The sequence below is a fragment of the Gopherus evgoodei genome, chromosome 3 (genome assembly GCF_007399415.2).
Source record: "Gopherus evgoodei ecotype Sinaloan lineage chromosome 3, rGopEvg1_v1.p, whole genome shotgun sequence".
Lineage (NCBI taxonomy): Eukaryota > Metazoa > Chordata > Testudines > Testudinidae > Gopherus > Gopherus evgoodei.
Window position 1 is genome coordinate 221,406,295 of NC_044324.1, and position 25,443 is coordinate 221,431,737.

At 47.7% G+C, this 25,443-nt stretch overlaps 1 protein-coding gene across 2 annotated transcripts in view; it reads right to left on the reverse strand.

The window, feature by feature from the left end:
- TTBK1 (tau tubulin kinase 1) overlaps window positions 1–25,443 on the reverse strand; it is a 124,308-nt gene that overhangs the window by 92,015 nt on the left and 6,850 nt on the right. For both annotated transcript variants that reach the window (XM_030558143.1, XM_030558142.1), the window contains exons 2-3: window positions 23,878–24,036; window positions 2,329–2,476 (exon numbers count right to left, since the gene is read on the reverse strand). In XM_030558143.1, the coding sequence (XP_030414003.1) occupies window positions 2,329–2,476; window positions 23,878–23,985 (256 nt within the window). In that variant the 5' untranslated portion in view covers window positions 23,986–24,036. The remainder of the gene's footprint in view (window positions 1–2,328; window positions 2,477–23,877; window positions 24,037–25,443) is intronic.

Here is a 25,443-nt window from a genome sequence, read left to right on the forward strand (position 1 = left end):
AGAGGCAACAAATGGGGCGGCACGCAGGGTCACATGTCCCCCCTCCTCAGATTTCTGCCAGGGTTCACACCAGAATGTGGCCAGCAGCAGCCTTTCGGCACTGTGCGGGAGGGAAGGGATGGGAGCTGCTTCCAGCCACGGTGGAGAGGGGCAGTGGAGGGATGACCTGGCCTGTGTCCCCCGTGGCTGGAAGCAGTTTGTTCCTTCTTGCCTGCACAGTGTCGAAAGGCAGTTAACACCTCTAGGCTGCTGCTGGCCACTGACATAACCCAGCTACCTCCTGTCCCTCCTGGCTATAGCGGGGCAAGAAGGGGTTAAGCCCTAAGGATGCATTGTGCACCAAGGCCCAGGGACCCTGACTGCAGGGACTTCAGTGAACCTGCCCAGAGACGTGGCTCAGCAGGGGAGAGTGCCTAGGGGACGGAGCAGCTCCATGCTCCCTGGGGGCAGACCCAAGAGGTGAGGGGTGAAAAGGGTGCTAAACCCCTGCCCAGGGGGCTGCTGTGAAGCTGCAGGTTTGTAGCATGAACAGGTTGGAAATTGCTTCCCACCACTCCAGAGATTAGCTGAGAGGCGGGAAGGCTTCCCTGTTCCAGTACCATGCGGGGCTTTGGCACATGCAGGGTCGGCTCCTCTGAGCCAGAGGGTCTTGGGCTTTCCAGGGGTGCCTGCCCAGCCAGATGCAGTGGGGGAAGGAAGGAAGGAAGGAGCCTGCTGGCCAGGCTGTTGGTGAGCTGAGAGCTCTGACCAGGGGCTGGTTCTCTGCACAGTGCTGGGAGTGGGATGTGCCCCGCCCCGGGGGGGGGGCTGTGGAGGAGCAGTGAGGGTAGGGAGGGTGAAGGGGCAAAGCAGGGTGAGGACAGTGAGATGGGAAGCATGTAAATGGCCACTGTGTGGCACCTACCTGCACTCATCAGCCAGAAATGGGACGAGGGCGGGGCCCTGCGGACCAAAAGCCAGCAGACAGCGGGGGCTGCACTGAGAGACCAGCAGGGGGAGCAGCTTTCCCTACATGTTGCATCTTCACCCCACCATCAGCCTTACACACCCACTCTAATCGTCGGCCACTGGACCCCCCAAGCGCTGACCGTTGGTGGCTGGCTGGCTGGCGAGCAGGGATCCAGCCAGCAGCAGGATCTGCCAGTACCGATGGAGGGGAGACAGAAAATACTGCACAACTGGCCTGTTTTTAAGAAAAAGTCGGGACACCTGCAGGAGGGCTTAAATATGGGACTGTCCCTTCAAAAATGGGACATCTGGTCACTCTATTTAAAAGCAGTATTCCTGGATCTTAAAATCCCTGTTAGTACTAGTTAGGTATTCAAGGCTACTGCATGTGCTATATGCAGTAACAGCCTTGTAATTCATTTGGCTTAGGGAACAGAAGAACTAAACCCAGGGGTTAGTAAGACACTTTGGAACCGTTGATACCCATCACCCAGCTCATAACCAAACAGTATCATGAGGTAGGCACCACCACTGCAGGAGCAGTTAACCCTTTGTGGGCTATGAAGAGTAGGAAGCCTCCACCCTGTAGTTCAGACAGTCAGTGTACTTTTAACAGTTGTACAGTAACCAACACTGCTGTACTAAAACAGAAACAAAAGGAGTGGAAATGCAGGCCTTGCGTGAACAGTGGAACAAAACAGAAGTAAGGAAACAGCGCTTAACAATGCACAAAATATGAATTCACAAGTGGCCTTATGAACCATCTGTAGCTAGTAAATAACAAGTCAGCAGAAGAGTCACGTGTGACCAGCTTGCAGCTTTGCTAACTAGCACATCTTGCAGCGTGTGGACAGCTCATGATCTATGCAGGGATTGGTTCATAAAATCAGTAAACCAATCGTAAAGCGTGTGATACAATGTAGAATGTCATGCTCGTGCGTTAGTCTGTTTTAGACTAGGTATATAAGCTGATTTATAATTATGTACTTCAGACTTGAGGTTCACCCTAACCCACCCTGCCACACCTGAGCCTGCTCACCTCAGGTACAGCTTCATGAAATGCCCATAAAGAAACTTCAGTGACAAGTCTGGATTCCAGAGACCTGGAGGAAATGTTCTCCCAGAACTGGACACGGTGCTCTGGATAAGCTGAGTGGAAGAGGTCTCAGACTCTGGAAGCCCAACGCTATGCAGAGCATAACAGAGCCCTGTGCTGAAAAGCTGAATGTCACAAACACACTCTCAGCTAGACCATAGGAGAAGGTTAGAGAGAGTACGAGCCAACTTGGCCTCCAACCCTGGCCATGGCAGAGCAATTGAAAGATCACACACACTTGCCGGAGAAGAGATCAGTTGGTTACCAGTTCATTTCCATCTTACCTTGCAGCTTCTTCAGGACAGCCACCTCCATCTTAAGGACCTGCTTGGGCTGCTGGGCTGACTCGACTTTCAGGGCCACATTCTCACGGGTTAGAAGATCCATTGCCTCATAAATCTCACCGAAACCACCACCACCAATCTTCTTCAGCTAAACAGAACACAAAAGCAGGGATTAGCACAAATGGGCGAGACCGCGTCTGTCCATTTACCATCACACAGCAGGAAGGAGCAGGGCACCAGCCTCTTCACTGCGCAGGGAGGTACTGGGCCCATTTCCCAGGTTGCCTGTGACATGACCACCTGTCACAATCAGGACATGAGTGGTCTGAGCTAGTGGTCAAAGCAGGAGTTAGGAGAGTCAGGCCAGGTCGGATACCAGGAGGTCAGAGGACAAACCAAGAATCGAGTGCCTGGATGCAGGTTACCGAGAGATCAGAACCAGGAAACAAACTTGAGAGCTGAACAACAGAACTATGGTTTCTGTTTGCCAGAAGCTGGGAATGGGCCACAGAGAATGAATCACTTGACAGTTACCTGTTCCATTCATTCTCTCTGGAGCACCTGGCATTGGCCACTGTCGGAAGACAGGATACTGGGCCAGATGGACCTTTGGTCTGACACAGTGTGGCCATTCTTATGTTCTTAATGACAACCAGAGTCAGGCCAGGTTGGAATACAAGGGAGTCAAGCCAGGGGAGCAGGAGCACAAGCAACACATTCTCCCAGGGCCAAGCAGATCCCAGCTGTACGGACAACTTCCTGTTGCTGTGCTGGGTTTATACAGAAGCTGTGGACCAATCGGGACCCCCAGCATTCTGCCAATCTGGTGCCAGGACTGGAGTCCTCTGCTGAGGTTCAGCTGCTGTCTTAGCAGCAGGTAGCAGATTGAGCATTTTGCTCCTATGAGTCCCATGGACCTGGGTTCAAGACCCCTGGTCTCCAACACCACCCGTTTGCTGCCCAGGGAGGTAACAGCCCAGCTTCCCAACCGCTCTGCGATGTGACCACCCCATCAAAGCACAGTGAAGTATTTGCCCAGCTTCCCAGTCTGCCTGTTATGCGCAACTGAAGACTGGGGAAGGAAAAGGTCTTTGTGCTCCCTCAATCTAGGGCTGATGTGTGTCAGGCCAGACCCCAGCACAAGTAAGAACAGACTTAAGGCTGCTCTAACTTATGCCAGCTGCTCATCCATTCAACTTCTGGGGATACCCCATTTTCCCTGGACATGGTGAAGAGAAGGCAATTTGCACGCTATACAGTGGAGCAATACATAACACCAACATTACTAGAGACAGGACTCAGACTCCAATGAGAACCATCTGGCCTGGGACCACCAGTTCCTTTCAGCTCCCCTCTATTCAATGGAAAGAAAATAGCTGTTCACCCGGGAGCCTCCCTAGCTCTCCAATAGCATCACTGAAAGTGTGAAGATCAAGAGGGAGCAGGGCATGCTGGGATCAGCCTTCCTGGGCCACATCCCATATTAATAACACATTTATCACACTTCCCAAGACTATCTGATTAAACCTCATCAATCCCTTGAGAGGAAGGTTCATGGTATCCTCATTTTACAGATGGGGAAACTAAGGCAGGCTTTCAGGGGCTAAAGGACTTGCCTGAGACTATCCAGTAAGTCAGTGGCAGAATGGGGAACAGCACCCAAGATATCATGACTCCTCGTGTTATTCTCATTCTTCTGTTATTTGTAAGATGTGGGATGGCATGGACTCCATTGCCCAAGTTTGTGTCCTGCACTTTGTCCACCTCTCTCCTAGCAGAATAAATGGATGAGATCCTAGACAGGAGAATCTTTTCCCTCTCTAGCCAGCCTACTCTTTTTAGACATCACTAGGGGAGAAGACTGCAGAGCTAACGGGTCTAGCCATCAATGCTGCTTCTTTGTTTCACAGACAGTAATGGCAGAGGAAGGCATCTCTGTAGAAACAAGGCCTGGTAACACACAACCCTTGAAAAATACTCCCTTGGGCTCCTTTGAAACAGGCTCTTTAAATCCTGACACTGTTAAAGCCGAGCGATCATTAGCATTGCCAGGCACAAGAATAAAACACAATAGAGTTTGTATTTCAGCCTGCAACAATAACCAACCCATTCTGCTGCTGGACACCCTCACGATCACACCCAGTGCTCTGAGCTCTGCCCTGGATGCCAAGCGTTAAAAAGTCACAATACTACTCTGCCAGCAATCACCGGTCCAGTCCCTGCTCTCACAGGAAGTCCCATCAGATAACCCCATCTGTAACTTATCAAGATTCATCTTCAAGCTGGTTAGGTGGTTTGCCCCCACTCCTCTTATGGGGAGGCTGTTCCAGAGCCTCACTCCTCTGATGGCTACCAGGCTGAACTTGCACTCCCTCCTCCATCCCATCCATGAAAATGATCCGCAATGAAATCGTTCATATCAACACTGAAGTGTCATTGTGGACATTCCAATGACATTAGTGGGGCAGGGGGAGGTGTCCACATCTCAGGCATTATTTCAACGCATCTGCACATGCAGTAAAACCTCTCTGCATTGATTACCTTTGGTTAACACATGGAAGGTTTTCTTTGCAACCACGAGGGCTAGACACTGATTTTTAAGAAGTAAAAGCTTATGTTATGTACAGTCTGAATGTGTCATGTGGATCTCTCAGGGTAGCTGGTCCCTGTGGATAGACCAAGCCCAGTGCCCCTGACCAGAGCAGGTGAATCCAATCCATCTACACTTATAAAGGGCTGCTGGCGGGCAGTCAGAGGGGGAGATGGACTGAGAAAAACTGCACCCTGGGAAGGGGAAGCCACACCAGAGCAGAACAAGGGGCCAGGGACTCAGAGCTGACTGAAACTGGGAACCTGCCAGGAGCAGGCATGCCAGAGAACCCGGGGAGGGGTGGCCCTGAAGCCCAGGGCTAAGGAATGTGTTAAAAGTCTGTTTTTTTCTGTTTGTTTGCTAACCTCTGTTAAGAAAACACATCTCCTGGAAGAGGACTGGGCGAGGCAGTGCATGCTTTAAGGCTGGAGAGAAACCTGGGATGGCTACAGTGGGTCACAAACACATCAAGCTGGTGCGGGACAGCTTGTGGCCATGTGTTTGATCTTGCTCTGATGGCTACTACAGGCAGATTTCACTTTTATCCACATGCTGTGGCAAAGAATAACTTTGATCTCGTTTTCACTACTGAAGAATGAAGCTGAGACTCTCAACTGAGTCCCAATATTACCTTTTGGGTTTTTTTAAAACTACAGCCATCATACTAAGCAGTTGGCATCTCCAAGGGCCAGATTTCCTATCTATTTTTATGGAGAATTCCCCAAGGACATAAAAATCGTTGAGACAACCCAGCCCAGAAAGAGCTCAAACCACTTGACTGTGATAGGGACAGAACTAGCTGCATCCTAAAGGTGCTCCCTCCAGAGCCATGTGGAGGCCTGGCACATGGGCACAGGGAATCTTACACTGTCTCGGTCACTTAAGTCATTTCCTTGGACCATTAAGGGATTCTGCTGTTCCCAGCAGACTGCCAATAAGCAGGAGAAAAAACCCAGCCAGGTGTCCTGGGTGCTACAGAAACGTACACACCAGTGTATTCAGTATCACCACTGCAAATGTAAACGAACTGCTGCCAGCTCCCTGCCCTCCCTTTCTGATCTCTTTTATCCACTCAGCCTCCTTTCCTCTGGTCTCACTTGATATCTCTTTCACATACAGCTCTCTACCCAGCCGGTCCCATCGCTGCCAGCAATGCTGACATCAGACGTGCAGCGTGGATTCTGTGTCAGCATCCATGGGAGGGCAGAACTGCCTCTCCATCTCATTTCAAAGCTGTGCTGAACACGGACTTACTCTCCAGCGACAGCCCCTTTTAATTGCTCCCTGCCTGGCATTTCTATTTAATGTTGTAGCTGGCAGAGCACCTGGAATGACAGTTTGTATGAAAGACCATAAGCAAAATGAAATTGAAATATATTGCATTTCCCTTTCCTTTCAGCTCTTCCTCCCTGCAGGCCCAATCCTGCCATCCTTACTTAGACAGGGCTTCCATTCAAAGGGGTGATAAGTAAATTGCATGATTGAGTCCCATGGAGCTGACAGAGAAGAAAAAGGATTTTTGCAAACACCCCTTATTTTGTTCTCTGACGGGTAATCTGCAAAGGAGAATACAATTTGGGTTCAGGACCATTTTGCTTCTTTACAATGAGCAGAGAAGCCCTGAAAGGGAGTTGGGGTTGGTCAGGGTTTGATTTTTTTTAGTTTGTATCTGCTCTGGAAATATCAGGATGCCCAAGTCTTACCTCCCCGTCTGTGCGGGACGTCTCCTTGTAGGACCAGACAACTGGACAGGGCCTCGCTCTTAGCTGACAGGCTGCTGGATCTTTAACAAAAACATCACTCTTCCCCATTGTTTACTTATATTATTCTATTAGATAGCACCGGCAAAATCAATAAAAAGCATTTGAAGTGCTCAGATTTCATTCCCTCGCGCTCTGTGAGGACCGTGCTAGTTCTCCAATTATCCCTAGTCTTCTGGCAAAAGCAGGTTAGCCAAGACCTACATTTACCATGTAAAATACTTTCAGAAAAAAGTGAAGAAAGAGAAGAAAAAATGGACAACAACAATTCCCTCTCCACTGTAGGGCACCTTTAAGTCTTCACCCTATGCAGTAATACAAAACATTTTTTACAGTGCACGAGGGGCCAGTTCATGCCTGCTGCAGGAAAGGTAATTTTTAATTTTCTAACTTGGGTGCGCATAACATCGCAACCTTATTGTTGCATCAACAATTTTGTTGCACTGAAGGTGTTTATTTAAAGTCCATTCTGACAAAGCACTAAAACAAAACACCCCAGTGCCACTGCTGTGTCCTCCACCGAATACCTGCAGAGCAGCCGTTTGCAGTAACCCACTACGTACAGCGCTGGTGCCCAAACAACACACACAGAATAAATGGCCTCACACCAAGTGAGGTGCTTAAACAGGTCTGTCCATTTCTGCCCCGTTCGACACATGATAACAAAGCCAGGCTGGTCAGCACTGGAAAAAGACAGTTGGTGAGGGGGGAAAGTTTTATTTTCAAGATTTTAACAGGCTATAAGAAAAACAGACAGTATCAAAGAAACCAAAAGGTGTCAAAGATGCATGTGCCCATATAAGTAGCTAACCCTGGGTCTTTCTAGGCAGAGGAGATGCAGCCAGGAGAGACAGCTGCTCACTAGCACAGAAGTAGTTTCCCTGAGCAAAAATATCAGCATGTCGTGGTCCTAATGTGCAGGCCGGGGCTAAAGCATCAGGTCTGCATGTACTTCTAGTCCTCCTGCAAAGCAGAGCTTCCACGTGTGACCTGGAAATCCCCAACACAGTGATGTCTGACCGAGCCTGTGGAAAACCTGGAACAAGAACTCTAAGAGGCACAAACTCTTCGGCCCTTCCATTAATCTCACTGAAGTGTTAATGCTAGAGCCTAATGAAGACACTTGATGATCAGCCTTCACTAATTGCTGATCATTTTAGCGAGGCCCTGGGGAAGCCCCTAGTATGGAGGGGGGTGGATTAGGAGTCGCTGAATGGAAGTGGACGCAAAGGAGACATAGCCAGGAAATGGAGAGAGAAACTGAGAGGAGGATGGCAAAGGAAAAGCAAACAGCTAAGACATCGAGGACCAAACGGGCAGGATATTCCCCCACTGAGCGATGCTGAGTAGGACAATAAAGTGCTGAATAATAAGTAACGAGGTTTACTCCAGAGACTGTATCCTCCCTGGATCTTTGTGCAAATCTCATGTTGGAACTGGGAGGGACGGACTCGGGAGTGTTCTCCATGGAATGAGGGGAGAGCAATCCTGAATTCATACTGTGCCTCACAGACTGTTAGGTTGCCAACCCTCCTGGTTTTGCCGGGAGTCTCCCAGAATCAGGTCCTATCTCCCGGAGGCTACTGATGCCAATGTCGGAGATTTTTAGGTGCTAAAAGTCCGGCGGCGCAGCAGGGCTAAGGCAGGATCCCTCCATGCCCTGGCCCCGCCCCCAGAAGCAGCCAGCGCATATCTGTGGTCCCTAGAGGGGGACCAAGAGGGTCTACCCGTGCTACCCCCACCTTGAGTGCCGACTCCACATCTCCCATTGGCCAGGAATGTAGCCAATGGGAGCTGCGGGGGAGGAGTCTACATGCAGGGGCAGACCACTGGCCCCTTCACCTAGGAGCCTCTGCTAGAGGGATGTGCTGGTCGCTTTGGGGAGCCGCCCGAGGAAAGCGCCGCCCCCCTCACCTCCTCCCACACCCAAACTCCCTCCCAGAGGCCAACCCCTCACCCCTCCCGCACAAACTCCCTCCCAGAGCCCAACCCCTCACCCCTCCCGCACCCAAACTCCCTCCCAAAGCCTGCACCCCCTCCTACACCCCAACCCCCTGCCCCAGGCTCAGCCCAGAGCCCCCTCCCACACTCCAAACCCCTCGGCCCCACCGCCAAGCCCAGAGCCTGCACCCCCTCCTACACCCCAACCTCCTGCCCCAGCCCAGTGAAAGTGAATGGGGGTGGGAGAGAGCGATTAATGGAGGGAGGGAGGGGGCTGGAGTGAGTGGGGGTGGGGCCTTGTAGAAGGGACAGGAAGAGGCGTGGCCTTGGGGGAAGGGGCAGGGCAATGGCTTTGGGCTTGTGCAATTAGACAGTTGGCAACCCTACAGACCATAAGTTAACAGGGAATTGAGCCCTCTTCAGCGCATGAGTCTGACACCCCTGGCATAGACAGAGACAAGCAAAATTTCTCAGGCGGCCCTGGCCAGAACCACAGCTAGATCCAAAGACAAAGAAGGAAAAACAATCTAGAGCAGAAGAAAGGAAGGGAGGGTTTCACAAAAGATACATACATTAAAAAGCAACCGACAAGGGCCCTGCAAGAGCTGCCAAAACCATTCTTGCACTTCATGGCCTGATATGATGATTGTGAGACAAGGCAACAGCAGCAGCAGCAGCACAAGAGAAACCCATTTGTGCTGAAAATTGAAGGAAAAGATCGTTCAAGGGAATGAGGTGTTGTCCCCACCCTGTCTCTAGGTATCTAATGTGTGGCCAATTAACAGCTTCATTTTCTGTCCCAGCTCTACACAGAAATGCTAGGAAAGTGCCTGGGACAGCCTAGATCACTGACGTCTGCACCTCACTCAGCCGATCCCAAGCAGGAAGGAACTGAATACCCACTCCAGCGAGGGCTGTAGTCTACAAGATGCAAAGCTGTCTGGGTTTTTTTTAAAGGATCCATTTCAGCTTCAGATTTCAGAAAGCTCTCAGCCACTCTCCATCAAAGGTGCAGCAATGTCCAAGCACTACCTGCAGCCTGTATCTTTGACTAAATGAAGGTTTCAAGGTTTTTGGATAGAAAACAAGAGCGTCATTAATCACAACAGGAGCAGCAGATCTGAAGCAATTCCGGCTGAGTTTAACACAGTGCTAAAAAAATCTAAGCTTCAACATGCATCAGTTACAGGCACAGCACAGCCTGCAAACCACCAGCTGCTTATTATGTACTAGCTTGGGGAGAAAACCCCTCAAGATTGTTTCTCTTTAGTTCCCTACCAGTGCCCAGAGATGTCCAGCCTTGCTCCTTGAATCAGCCAGGAGTGCGGAGAGGGACAGAGGACAGGACTGGAGAGCTTCTCCCTGACACTGCTTGACTGGTTCAAGGAGTGAATTCAGCATGCTGCACTCTAAGGAGGCCACCAGGCTAGAACCAGTAGTTACCAGCAGGAGGTGAAATGCAAAGCAACCCTGAATACTGTACCGACATCAGCAGTATGCGCTGACTATCCCTGCAGCCAGGATAGGTTAGGAGTTGGAGGTGAAAGGATGGTGCTCATGGCTCACTGCTCCTCTCCCTGGCCTCAGTTTGGGGCCCCCGCAGGCATCAGGCCATTGCCTCCCTGGGTGGAATTATGCAACTCCCCCAGTCTCAGCTGAGTCCTGGGCTCCAGCACCCCGTGGCTCAAACGTGCTTACCGAGCTGGTTCAACTGGGTTCAGTACCTGCAGATCCTCCTTTTGGGAGTCTGCTTACACCACTGTCCTGTTCATTTCAGCAGTAGGAACGGCACTGAGCATTAAATAAACCGTTTAAAAAAAAAAAAGAAGAAGAAGAAGAAAACGGGAGAAACAATTCTATCGTGTACAGCTCTGAGGAACCCTCTAAGATGGGTCATCAGCAGGACTTGAAACTTCACATCCCCACTACTACCTAGAAGCCAGCCTGTGAGTCTACAGGACATTGCTGGGGGGTTAGGACCTCTCTCTCTCTCTCTCTCTGTAAATTGAAGTAGGATGTTGGAGATCAGGAATTCTGAGCTCTGTCTCTTACTGATGGGCTGGATTGCTGGATTCACTGGGTGAGGTCTTCTGGTTTATGCTATACAAGGAATCAAGACTCAATGGTCCCTTCTGGCTTTAAATGTGAATCTATGAATCCTTGGGTCTGAGAAGGGCGTCTGTCTAGTGGCTGGAGACAGGATAACTGTGACAACCAGGGTGTAGACACCCTAAGGGGAAAAGAGGGGTTCTGAACCCCAAAGAACAAACAATTGAATCAACTGGCTTATACCATGTGATTGTGCATAAATATGTTGAGTCTGGCGTTTTATGAAAGCTTGTCATGCTCCAAACTAGATAGTCAATAGGAGATGTGCATACAAGTGATGGCTATGGATAGCTGCATGTCTAGAGATTTTTAATTGTAACTGCGGTGCGACTATAACATTGACTCACAAAAGGGTGTGAAGTAATCAGGCTGAGGGGGGACATCTCCCAGGCTAGTTGTTTACACAATACCCAGCCCTTGTCCAGCCAGAAAAAACACAATATTGGACCATTACCATTCATGGAAAGACATTGATAAGAAAGGCAAACCCAAGTCTTGGAAAACAGAGAAAGAAGGGAGTTTGCCCCCTGCAATAAACATGAGTCTTTATGCCAAAAGAAAGGGGAGCGGGGGGAGAGCAGGAAAGAAGAGAAAAAACTTTTAAATACAGGCTTGGGTTTGAGAATTTTTATCCAGAACCTGAGGACACCAGCTATGTTGGAATGCTAGACTCCCCTCCAAGACAGAGGGCATGCTGGGAAACTGGCCAGAGGCACCAGGTAACTTACAGAAAAGGGAACTGAGCTAACACAGATGTGTGAAAGCCTGAGATTGCATCTCTCTGGTTATTTCCTGTGTAACTTGTAAATTTTTGCTTCCCCCGATGAGTTCATCTTCCATTCTGTGATTTTTTCTATTAAATATACCTTCGTTTATTTTTACCCCAAGCAGGTCTCTGGCCTCTGGTGTGCAAACTGTGTTCCCCAGAGTGAGCTGATCATTCGGGCAGGTTTCACTCCTTCAGGGGTGCTGAACCAGAAGGGAGAATTCCAAGTGTCTGGTAGTTAAGAACGTGGCGAGACAGATTTGGGGGAACTTGGGACTGGAGGAAATTGCTGAGGTCATCCCACAAGGAGGAACTGGGCTGATGGCAGCCCAGTGAAACCTTTCTGCTTGTGGGCTGGCTCCTGGCATCAGGGCTCTGAGCCATGGCAGCACAGCATTAAGGCACTCGACGTTATAAGGCAGGTGGGGACAGGACCCCTCGCTGGTCTGGGTAAGCCCCAGTATGGCACAATAACTAAATCACATGGTTTGGGCACATTCGCTCCAAAGAGCAGCATGGCTGAGTGGCGAAGGTCTGCCATATTTGAAATCTGCACCCTAGGCTGGGGTGCGGACAGACAAATGACGTGTAAACGAAGAAGATTTTAACTGGAATTACTAAGAAAGACAAAGCTGGAAACCGACAAGATCACGTTAGAGACCATGGTCTGACTACAGCTGAATGTTTGTTATGGGTCTCAGAAGAGCAGGTAGCAATGGTGCCTATTATGAAGGCAACGCTGTCCACTATAAAACGGTTTTCATTTGCTTAGAACTTTAACTATTTGGGCTGAAACGTCCCAAGATAAACTGGACCAGGGAGGGGGAAGGCAGAGGAAGCAGGGGGAGACTAGGACTATAAGATAGAGCAGGAAGGGACTGGGAGCTGGTGCGGGCTGTGACAGTCTGGACAAGGAGCTGGGGATCAAGAGCTAGGGCTGGAGAGTCTGGCATGAGAAGCCAGGGGTGAACAGGCTTTGGGGGCGAATGGGCAGAAGAGTCTGTGACCAGCAAAGCACACTCCCTTACACAGCCTGGAATGGAACCCAGGGTCCCTGAGTCTCAGCATTCCTCCGCTATCAGCAAATATCTGTGAAACCCATGGGCAAAGCATGTATCCCATCCCTCTTGAATGGCTGGTATGTGCAGAGCATAACAACCTTCCATTGCTCCAGTTCCGTCATTACCTCAAGTGGCAGATGTCTGTATGGTGGACCTAAAGGTTACAACTCTGCTGATGAACCACACGGATAGCAATACGATTCCACATGATGGAATTCGCTTTTTTAAAACCTAGGAAATGACATACAGAAAATTATATTGAAAGAAAATTAAGGTTGCAAAGCCAAGCACTCAAAAGTTAGGAAATGTCAGAATTAAGTTTGCCTGGGTAACCTTAATTTGGCTCCCTTCCCATATGCATTATATACCATTTGTAGTTACATGATCACATACTCTATTTTCCACAAGACCCCTGCCTCATTCAGTGCACAGAACACACCTGCTCTGGGGATGATTCAGGGCCGTTGTCTTTAAGGCCCCAGCATAGTTTGCTGAAGAAGCTGGAAAATGTACAATGCTGAGGGAGAGGATTGCAGGAAGTGAAAGAATGGCCTCATGGTTAAGGTAATTGAATACTGCCCTGGAGAACTGGCGTCTATCCTTGCCAATGCCACAGAGTTCTTGTGTGATGCCGGGAAAGTCACTTCAGCGTTTCACACGTGACCTCTAGTTGTGTGTCTCTCATTCTCTGGGTGTCTGACTTAAAACCCTGGGGTTTGATTTGCAGAAACACTGAGCACTCACAGCTGCCCTGAATTCACTAAGAGCTCTGCTTTGAACACATCAAGTGCTATATCATGTTAAGTACTCTGAAAAATCAGGTCCTACAGGTCTCAAATTAGGCACCAAAAATTAGTGGACACTTTTGACTTTAATCTCTCGGTGTGTCAGTTTCCTATTCAATAACACCACCCCTTCATCTCCCCAGTGTTGGGAAGATAAATCAATTAATCTTTGGGAAGTCCTCAGATACTAGAGTGATGATTAAAGACCGTGTCATGACACACATGCCCAAGTCGGGCAAATTCGGTGGCACAATGCTGACATTTCCTAACATTTAAGCGCTTGACTTTATGACCTTCACACTCTTTGTTCAGTTTTGTGTGTGCAGTTACTATTTGTATCAGGGTGGTGTCCAGAAAGTTAACAACGTTGATGGATACAGTGAGCAGATGGGTGGGGAAAGAGGAGGAAGGAGTGAAACCAAACTGTTACTCATAGTGACCAGTAGTGACAGCTCACCTCCTGCCTGGGTTCTGCTTGCAGACCAGCCCAGGTCAGGCTCACAGAGGGATCTGAAGAAGAATGGTGGCAGTTCCCATTCTGTTTGGGAGTTTTTCCCGTGTAGCTCTTACAGCATGGGTGAACTGGTGAGGGTCTCTGATGGAGATGCTGACTGGCAGGCAAAAGAGGGCTTCTGGCTGCAGTCAGCAAGTTTGCAGAGGATAAAGAGAGAAGCAGCTTTCTGACCATCCGCTGAAGCAGAAGTCGGGCATCAGCTACCAGCACAATGCTGCAGGCTGCAGCCACATAATCATTGTTATTTCTTTCTTCCACAGCACCCAGCGGATAAACTCATGCTCCCTGCCCCATGCGGACAATCTCATTTTTGGCACAACAGCAGGGGGGCAGAATAAACCAATGGGCAAGGAGGCCAGGGTTTATATGGGCACTGAGCCAGGCATATGTGGAGCAGGTTTGGTCTTGTAAAAAAAATAATAAAAAAAAAATTTCTGACTCACTTCTGCTGCGTTTCAGGGAACGATGTGATGAGGATAGCGTATGATCCATGGATGGGGGCAATGGGGCAGAGAGAGCTCTAGAGGAAGAACATCAGACATGGAGCATGACATAATTAGCACCAGTGCAGGTGTAGCTGTGTGGTTCTCAGGATATTAGAGAGACAAGGTGGGTGAGATAATTTCTTCTATTGGACCAGACAACCACAATGCTCTCAAATGAACTCACACAGGACAATGATAACAGACAAAAATGCCCTGTCACCTACGGGTGGACACTTTTCCCAGAGCGATCACTCTATAGCTGACTTCTCAGTCCTCATCCTCAAAGGAAACCTGGACAACACTTTCAAACGACAAGCCTAGGAGTTTAAGGTTTACACTGCATTTTCATCAGAAAACCTTTTGGTTGTCAGGGGTGTGAAAAAAACCACACCTCTGACTGACAAAAGCTTTACTGACGGAAAGAGCCAGTGTGGATAGCGCTTTGTCGGCAGGACAGCACTCTCCTGCCAATAAAGAGCAGCTACACTGTGTATCTTCCAGCTGCACTTCTGTAGCAGCACAGCTGTACCACTGTATGATACGTAGTGTAGACATGGCCTTAATTCACAACTCTGCTAGACATTAAAAATCGTGGACTGAACAGAGACACTGGCTTTATGGTTTATTATAACAATCTGTAACCCACTAATCCCCTGGTTTTGTCCTATCACTGCAGAGGTGTTAACAGGCCATACTATCTTGAATGTTCCCTTACGCAAACTACTTATACTAAATCTGTTCCACCTTACATTTAGGTGCAATGCTGGGAGTACCTTTTCCAGACTTGAAAAAGGACGCTGTATGGCTGGAAAGAAAGCTTGTCTCTCTCACCAGCAGAGGTCCAATAAAAGATATTACCTCATCCACCTTGCCTCTGTGATTAGCACCATACAGAGAGGCAGCAAAGGCTCTGCCTCCCATGCACATCATGTCCTGGAAGATTTCTTGAGCTGTCCCCAGCAATTAGCTCGCCATATTAGTAGGTTTGCTTATGTAACAAAGTTTGTTAAAGTCAGCTAATTGTGAATTATCAGTGTATGAAGACAAAGTTTTAATTACACTTAACAAAAGCAACATTCTCAAGCACACACTCTTTTTCAGATCTTCCCCTCTCCTCTGCTTAATTTCTTATGTGACTTCCTTGCCATCAAGGAAATCGTAAGGCGGTTTCACTGTAACCGTTTCACTCAGAATATGAGAACTGCACAAGTTTTCAGCAGATATCTTGATTCACTGCTGAAATGCAAGGAAGCAGCAGCATCAGAGGGGGTCCAGAGAAGGGCAACAAGAATGCTGCCAGGCCTGGAAAATTCTCATATGAAGAGAAACTGGAAACATTGGGACAGTTCACCATAGAAAAGAGATGAAATGTATATAAAGAAATGACTGGCCGAGGGAAGAGAGCTAGAAAGAGCTTGCTGTCTCATAGAACAGGAAAAAGGCAGCTTCGGTGAAAAGGAAAGTAGCAAATTTAAAACTGATGAAAGGAAATACTTTTTCACACAATGCGTCACAAGTCTGTGGAACTCACTGCCGCAGGATGCTGTTGAGACCAAGAGCCCAGCAGGATTCAAAAGGAGATTGGACACTGGTATCAATATCAAGAGTCTCCAGCATTATCACAATAAACATCACTAGAAAATTAACAGAAAGAAAAGATTTTTAAAAACCCTCATATTTCAGGGCATGAGTCAACTTCTAACTATTGAGGGTTAGCAGGAGTTTCCCTGGGGCAGGCTGTCTCATAAGTGCCTGTAACAGGGTACACTCACAGCTGGGGACACCTACTTGAGGCTGGGTCTGAGGATTAGCTCTCTGCCCATCTAGCACCCCTTTCTGTCTGTCTCTCTTACTCTGGGATTCGTATGCTCCTTTCTTCATCCTGTTTAGTTCTCCCCTTCCAGGGTGTCAGAGTCTCACTGGACAGACCGGCCGTATGCCATCAGGCAGTCTTCCAGTACAGTGCCACTTTCCCAGGGGCTGGAAGGGAACCTGGGTCCACCCACCACTCCAGGTTCCAGCCCAGGGATCTTGTGCCTAGCAATATGCTCAGTCTCAGATCCTGTTGCTGTTTTCCCTGGGCTCCTTCCTACCTCGCTTCTTTAGCTCCTGGCCCACCTCTGGGATTATGAGCCTGAGGTTCGTCTGCTCTCAGTGGCTACTCCCCACTCTCAGCTTCTAGTCCAGGGCTAAATCCCAGGGTTTACTCTCCTCTCCAGAACTTCTCCTTGTCCCTAGGCAAATCCCTTTCTCTCTGGAAAGTGACTGCAGAGCTGCCCCCGAAGCCACTTCCCGTGCTCATGTCCTGTTCTATACTCCTAGCCCAGTTTCTCCTCCAGCTGGGATGCATCTGCCATTAGGCCCTGTCTGTCCCTGCTTCCCCTCCAGGTGCAGAATCTAAAGTTAACTGGCCCCTTCTGGCCCACAATAACCTGCTCAGGGCTTGTGTGAGGTTGACACCCCATCCCGGAACCTATTGAATAGTTCTTCCACCTTCCTCTGAAGCAGTTGGCGCTGATCACTGACAGAGGTGAGACTCTAGCCAATGTGAACGCCTGGTCTGATCCTGTGTGGCCATTTCTACGTTCCTATGATCAGGAGAAGGGCTTTCTGCATATCCACAGACAAAGTGTGTAAAGAGTTCATGCCTTGGGTGTTACTAAATCCTACCTTTAGTATATTAACTTCTACACACACACACACCATCTGAGAGTTAAATCTGGAGGATGATAGATGGCAGCTACAATGAAGCACAGAAATGAAAACCAGGAGACCAGTGCAACAGAGAAGCAGTGCGTGGTGAGACATGAAGGCTTTAACTACAGAGATAAATGGCCCAGTGGGCTCCTGGTCTCTACTAAGCCCCAGGCAATAGAGTAATACAAATAATAATTAGTAGCTGAAAGCCTGCGCAGTCACCTGGATGTCACAGTTGGGTCAAGTAATCCCCATCTGTGCAGTCTCCCTCAAACAACCAATGAAACTGTTGCATGCAAATTATCTGTACAGTAAAGATGACAACTGGCTGAGTTACCTCAGCTGTCTAGGGCTCTTAGCATGGCCTTGGTACATGCGTTACTGTAGCTATATTCAGCATGTGGGCAATTCCCAAAGTCAAAATGGCTGAGATCTTCAAACTGGCCAGTAACAGACCAGAAATCCCACTGGTGCTTGAATCCGGTGATACTCTGAACAAAAAGAGCTCTCAACCACGCACATAGCTATTTCCAGCACTTCACATTGACTATACAGACATTCGCGGCTTCAGTGTGACTCTCCTGGAATCTTGTTACATAGAAAAGTATAATGATTAAAAGAAGCAATTCATGCTTCAAGTTAACCAAAGAGGTGGGTTTGGATGCTGCCTGGAGGATTCAGGTGCTATCAAAGGGATCCTGGAAGGTTGAATAATTTCTAGATTTGTTCCCTAAATCTGGAGTTCATTTTTATATGTAAAGCTCTGAGCAACGGCATCACCCGTCCTGCACATAATCCTTCCAGCTCTTTCCCCCAAGTTCATTGCATCTCTTCTGGAAAGCTTTTCTCCCTGGCATGCCTTCACTGATCTAGCAGATGATCCTATCCACCCCACATCAGAAACAACATCCTCCATATCCTGACAAAGACACCTAGAGGCCTTCAGCAATTATTGCCTTTGTTGTCAATGAGCTTTGCAGTCCACCAGGAGCAGGGCCGCCCAGAGGATTCAGGGGGCCTGAGGCAAAGCAGGGGAGCTTCGGTGCTTGTACGCACCCGGCGGCATTTCTGCAGCGGGGGGCCCTTCAGTCGCTTCGCATTTTCTGCAGCACTGACAGGCCTCCCGCCACTGAAATGCCGCTGAAGACCCAGACCACCGCTGCCGGGCCAGGGCTCGCAGGACCCCTGCGGGGCCCGGGGCAAATTGCCCCAGTTGCCCCACCCCCACCCCCCAGGCGACCCTGACTAGGAATCAGGTCACATCTTGAGGCCCGTGTTTAGAGTTGGAGCGCGGAGCGCCCAAAGGACAACAAGCAGGATTTGTTCATTACCTGGATGCATTACAGGAGTCAGTTACGTACCATGGAATTAACAGTGTACTATTTGTTACAGGACAGTGATATCAAGCAACCAGCTGCTCCTATCAAAGACCTACACCCAATCCTTTCTCCGATGCTTCATACTGGAGTGTCAGTGGCCTGCTGGCTGGCAGTGTGGGGACCCAGCTAGGCTAGGCTAACTGTGAGGAGAGGCAAAGGCAAACCAAAGCAAAAAAGGGCTGATTTAAAATCTCTAGAACGTTGTAAGGAAAAACCCCAACACTGTACCAGGAGCATAAATAATATAGAACATTACCAAACACTTACTACTAATAATAATAAAACTACAGGATACCAAAACATTCACTTTTGTGAACTTGTCCATGCTCTGCAGTTAGTATCAAATGCATTGTTATTAACAAGAAGAGAGATCACGCTACAACATACTGGGCCACTTCAGAGAAGAATCGACATTTCCTCTCCTGGCTGGAAGTCTAGTGCCACTCTTGCTGTCCTGTCCTTTGCTGCTCTTCAGCCTGAGTCGATGTTTCTGTGGCTGTTATCTCTTGTCACTGAGTTTATCCACAAGTGGGTTTCCTCATCAAGAGGGCCCTCACCTGTCCAGTAGGCACCTTTGAACTGTATTCCATCAATAGATGTCCAACTAGTCATTCTCTCTGTTTAGGTCCTTTGTGGGTGGCCTGCTTGTTTGCTATTTTCAGGATCTGTTGTCCTCTAACACAGCTTTCTGGTCAGCTCTCTTTTTCACCAATTTGATTTCTTTTCATTTTTTTCCTTTGATACCCTCTCTCCGGTACATCCGTAGATTTTATTTCCCTCTACTTCCCTTCTCTAATAGTGTCTGCTCACATACCTAGGTCTACTTTTTTTCTGCTTCTTCCGATCTGAAACCTTTCCTGTTTTCCTTCTTTTTCTCCTTCTCATTTCTCAGTCCCCCACTTTTCTTCTATGATTTCCCCTCCTACCCAGGGTCCGGTTCATCCGTTAGCTCAGCATCTAGCCTCTTCTTCCTCATTTGCCCCTTTGGGTGGATTCTAAGCCCACCCCAGCTCGAGCTGCCCTCCTGTTGCCCATCTCTCTCCCCAGGAGAGCATTCTGTGCTGCTGTATCACAGCTGCAGCAGATGCTAGTGCCAGGGTGAGGGTAACCACAATTGCACATCAGGACAGGAGCATCCATTATAATTTGCTTCTGTGTGTCAGTGCTTGCTGTTGGGGGATCTGCCCAGTCCTACAACACATCCTGCCTTGCGAGCAGACATCTGGGTTCGGGTTTCCGCAGCCAGCTGTGACAGAACACAGACAGAAAATGTCTCCTTCCTGTGAAGTGCTGCGCCCCTTTCACATCCACTGGAGCTGCCATGTCTCTGCTGGGATCTATTTCAGTCCCTCTGCTGTGAGCAGACATCCAGTGTATGTCACCTTATGCTGTTTGACGTGCCCTCCAGCTCCCCTCTTGTACAAGTCTGACTATATCTTTCTGGGACCCTGCTCTGCCTCTGCTCTTGCACATGCTGCTAAAATGGTCAAACTTGTCGCATTCCTTGCCATGCCGTCCTAGTGCGGAGCACTTCTTCACCTACTCATGCTGTCTCCCCACTGTCTTTTCCCATTTTCCTTTATCCTGTCTGAGACGGGCGACCAGCACTGGATACAGCATTCAGGGTGTGGGTGCACCATGGATTTATATACTGGCATTATGATGTTTGCTATCTCTTTCCTAACAGTTCCTAACAGCCTGTTTATCTCTTTGACTGCTGTGGTGTACTGAGCTGAAGTTTTCAGAGGACTATCCACAGTGAATCCAAGATCTCCTTCTTGGGTGGTAACAGCTCATTTAAAATCTATCATTATATATGTGTAGTTGGAATTATTTTTCCCAGCGTGCCTTACACTGCTCCTATCAGTGTTGAATTTCCATATGCTGTTTTGTTGCCCAGTCACCCAGTTTTGTGAGATCCCTTTGTAATTGTAATTCTTCACAGTCAGCTTTGAACTTAACTATCTTGAATAATTTTGTATCATCTCCAATTTTGCAACTTCTATGTTCCAGATAAAGAATATTTGCACAGCACAGGTCCTGATACATATCTTTGGGGGACCCCTCTGTTTACCTCTCTCCATCTGATTGTGAAAACTGACCATTTATCCCCACCCTTTGTTTCTAATCCTTTAACCAGTTACATGAGAGAAACTTTCCTCTTCTCCTATGGTCCCCTAGTTTCCTTAGAGCCTTTGGTGAGGCACCTTCCTATTATCCTCATTAAGATGTGTCTTCCAAATTTTTAAGGATGTATTTTTGCCTCTATTACTCTGCTGTTTAGCCATGGTGGCATTCTTTTAGGCCTCTCATTGTTTTTTTTCTGATTCGGGGTACACATTTAGTCTGAGCCTCTATTATGTTTTTAAATAGCCCCTCATTTTGGCCCTTTTGAAGTTAAATATTACTGCAGTTGGGTTTTTTCGGGAGGGGGTTGGTATTACCCCACCTACGTTACAGTCACTATTACTGAGTGGTTCAGGTATATTCACCTCTTGGACCAGATCCTGTGCTCCATTTAGGACTAAAGCAAGAATTGCCTCTCCCCTTGTGGGTTCCAGGACTAGCTGTTCCAAGAAGCAGTCATTGATGGTGTCTAGAAATTTTATCTCTGCATCATGCTCCAAGGTGACATTTACTCAGTCTTAACTCGGTTTACAACTAACCTATATTAATGTAGCATCAAATCACTATAGGAAGGTTTGGCAGAATCTGATTTTTTGAATAGTTTTGATGGATAATATCAATTTATTTTTAAGCATTTTTTTTTCATTTTTATCTATTCACATTTTCAAATTCACCCAAAATTAAGAGGTTTATTCTTATCAACTTAAGTTTTCACAGTTGCAGGAAATTATAGAGGAGAGATCAGACAATTATTTAATGACAGTAGTTGTTGATATTCAAAATGTTAAAGCTTTATCACCATTAAAACACAAATTGTCAACATCACATGTCAAAACATATTAAGTCAATATCCTTAAATCAAACTAAGTCCTTAAACAGCGTTTTTCTCTTTTTTTGCCTATGTAAATTTCAATGATCAATGGAAATATTTTGTCTGTTTGTGGCTAGACAGTGAAATTGACGTTAATCAACATTTTATCAATACAAATCTAATCCAGCCAAGCCTAGCTATAAACCAGTTGTAAACCCATTTAAATTCATCCATGCAAAGGAGTGCATCAGCTTAACTACATCAGATTAAAAACCGATTTTAGCTAAACCAGTAAAATATTTGGGTCCACTAAGCCTCGGAAATGATGAGTGCTAAGGACTTAGAGAAGCTAGTTCCCCAACACAGCCCACAGCAAGATAACTTTGAATGCATTCCTCTGAACAGCAGGAATGCCATGCTGTCCTTCACATTCTTTTTAAAACTATTCTTTCCTCCCCTCCAAATAGTCATCATAAAAAGCAGCAAGATTCTGTCACACAATGTACCTTGGTGACATGGTCTGACCACAAGTCATGCAGATGGAAGAGCTTTACAAAAGAAATTAACCCAGTTTACTCACTTGCCAGAGGCTAAGCATAGTGAAACCTTGTGGCACATGCCATCTGCCTACCAGCTGCCTCAGGACACAGTACGCATGGAGGTCATCAACTACGAGTGCCCTAACCTGTGGATGGGATGTTCTGAAGCAGTATTAAACAATGTGGAGAAAAAGCAAGGACAGCTACTAATTACACTTCTTCCAGCAAACTAGAAAGGTATACGACCAGAACCTCAAAATAAAGCCACATTTACAACACATGCTCCAGCCCATTTAATTTATATTTCATATTACGGTAGTCCCCCGAGGTCCCAAGTGAGATCAGAGCCCCATTGTGCTAGGTGCTGTACAAAGGGACAATCCCTGCCCCTAAGAGTTTACAATCTAAACAGACAAGATAGGCAAAGGATGAGAGGGGAAACAATTCGCACAGCACAGGAGTAGGCTAGCTTCCCTCCCTGAAAGAAATTCAGTTAATTTCTTCTTCATTTAAACAGGTTTTTCTGCAACAAGGCACCTTCCACAAGAAAGGTACGTGATTAATTCCATGCCCCACACTTAGCCAGCTGTTGAACATTCCCAGTGAGCTCAACAAAGCTTTGAAATTAATTGCAAGCAATATTAATGCCTTACATCCAGCAGGGACAAGCTGAGGCTGCTAAGGGGTTTCATACAGATAAATGTGTGTGCACACGTCTATCAGCTTTACTAGCGTTGGTAAAGCTTGTGTCCTGTGTGAACACAGGACTGCCAAAATAAACCTGCTTGTTACTCTAGTCTCTGGGCCCTCAGTGCACAACTCAGCTTGTGTGTGGTCCAGCGCTTTGAGCCCAGAGCTGGGAATCAGAAGCTCCAAAGTTCCCATAACCTCCTTCTATGGCTTTGAGGAAGGCACTTCATTTCCTTTGGCCTCAGTTTCCTGAATGGTAAACTGGAGGTAATATTTACTAACCTCAAAGGATTGTTGTGAGGATTAGTGTGAGTAAAGCATTTTAAATGCTGAGTATTATTATTTCTACAACAGTAAGAGTCAATTATTGCTGACAGAGTCAGTGCAACTTCCTCGGCTCATTCATTTATTATAGGCAGAGCTGGTAGCAGTGTCCATAGTTAAGGCTGAATGACACTTTCCATTATGAGACCCTGTGTTTAGCCGCTTATAACTTTGCCAAACTTAAACTGTTCAAGGCAACATTTTCCTTGCCGAACGTCTACCTTCAGCTGCCTGATTTTGGAAAGTTTCACCTATATTGGGTCTGCGGTTTCTGAGGACAGGGTTAGGGTAAATACAGTGTGTTTGCCAGTGTTAAAACGTGGATTGCAAACATTCGATTGAAACATTCTAGTACCTTTGGGCTCTAGGGCAAGGACTTGAAAACTGGCAATGTAGCATCTGAGGGCTGGTCTACACTAGGGGAGGGGATCGATCTAAGATACGCAGCTTCAGCTACGTGAAGAGCATAGCTGAAGTCAAAGTATCTTAGATCAAGTTACCTACCGTCCTCACGGCGTGGGATCGATGTCCACGGCTCCCCCTGTTGACTCCGCTACCGCCGTTTGCGTTGGTGGAGTTCTGGGTCGACAGGAGCGCGTTCGGGGATCGATATATCGCGTCTAGATGAGATGCAATATATCGATCCCTGAGAAATCGATTGCTACCCGCCGACACGGCCAGTAGTGAAGACGTACCCTCAGAGTCTGAGAGCTTTGCTAATCAGGTCACCTGCAGCAGTTCATCCTACCCAGAAATCCCTGGCAGGTTTGTTCTTCTAAAACATCAGCCGTCTCAAAAAACTGGTGCAATATTTACCACCTTCTTTCATTGTCTGATTGACATGCCCTGACCCAGATTCCCCTAGTCAGTGCCTTCTGATCAGTCCTGGGACCAGCAAGAAGCATTTTTACACCATTACAGAGTAGAGCCTTTTGGGCCAGTAATGGAAATTCAGAGTCAGAGCTACTCACCACTTTCCAACGGTCCTTGACCACGTAGTTGGCCGGCAGAATGTCGACCTGTTCCCCTCCCCCACTCATGTTTGGTTCCTCCCTGATAGCTGCTACTAGGCACTGCATTTGCCAGCCAGAAAGTATTTTAGTAGCTCCCAGTTTAAACGAGCCATTTATCTGGGAAGAAAAACAAAAGGGAGAAAAGGAAAGAGTTAGTGCAGGTCATTGCAGATGGCTGATGCTGGTGAAACTACATCTCAACAGCTCTGGTTTACAGCCAATCAGAAACAGCATCTCTGGGAAGATGGCAAACTCACCTTGGAGCGCAGCAAGCAACAGCCTGCTTTACAAACTCATCAGCGCTCTCCAGGCACAAACCTGGCAGAAGCAACCATGCCGCAAGTCTGCAGCACCAACTGAAGGTTACTGGCTACACCATGCAGGGTCCCAGTGCTCTGGGGCCTCATAGCCAGCAACTCAAAGATGGGCCAATGCCAAATCCTTGCACACAGCCTGAGTATCAGGGTGGGAACAACGAAGAAAGAGCTGTAATTGTACCAGGCAAAAAAAAAAGAAAAAAAAGATCTTGCTTTAACAGAGCAGCTGATTCATTTTCTGTTATTTTGGTTTCCAGCTGACCGTATACAACACTCCCATCACCAAGACTTGCCAGGTACTATGCTCTGGAAGCCAAAGGGGGCTAGGACGGCCTCTAGAGTGCCAGGGTCACAAACACCGCTAACAGCCAGGCAGAGAAGGGGACAGTTAGAAGGGGTTTCAGCCACATATGGATTAGTCCTCGTAACACACAAGCCTTGCTAAAAAACATTAAATTCAAGCACAGAGATGGATACAATATCAACTTTCCCTTCCCCCTCCTTTCTCTCCCTGTCTCTGGGGAGAGGTGCTCTCACTCATCCAGGAGTTCCAGATTATCTGATTCTGTGGCCAGTTTTGTTCTTGAATTTTTGGTTAGAATTCCTCCATAAAGGTGACTCTCAGCTGCGTATCAGTGCTAATCTTGCTTATTTAAAGGAACCTTAGAGGTTATCTCACCAGCAGCTACAAGCTATTTTCTGGCCTCAGAGCTAGCCCAGAGCCCACACCCTTTGATTCACAGTTTTCTTGGTAGCTCTGCCCTGTTTTCCCAGGTATACAGCCCATATGCCCTTTCTCGATATAAAACAAGTTCTTCTACAGAGATCACGTACAGTTAACAACATACATGCTGAATAAGAAAACAAGGTTAGAGTCGGTCATTCGACTTCTTCAGGCTGGAATAATAATCAGAATATAGTGAGCTGTGGATCAGAGAAGAGAGGTGGCCGTTCCCTAAGCACAGCTGGAAGGCTCAGACCTGTGGCCTGACATGAACGTGTGAGTTCTGCAGATGGAGTTAGTGCCACAAAGCGGCCAGGATGTGACGATGCCACATGAAGGATCACCAAATAAAAATGCAAATAGGATCTCAAAGAAGAGAGACAGTCATGCTCTAAAACAAAGAGACAATACATGCAAGGAAGGCAGGAAAAGATTAGGAGAAAAAGAGGGCAACTGTATGCCACTGGGAAAGGAGACTGCAAC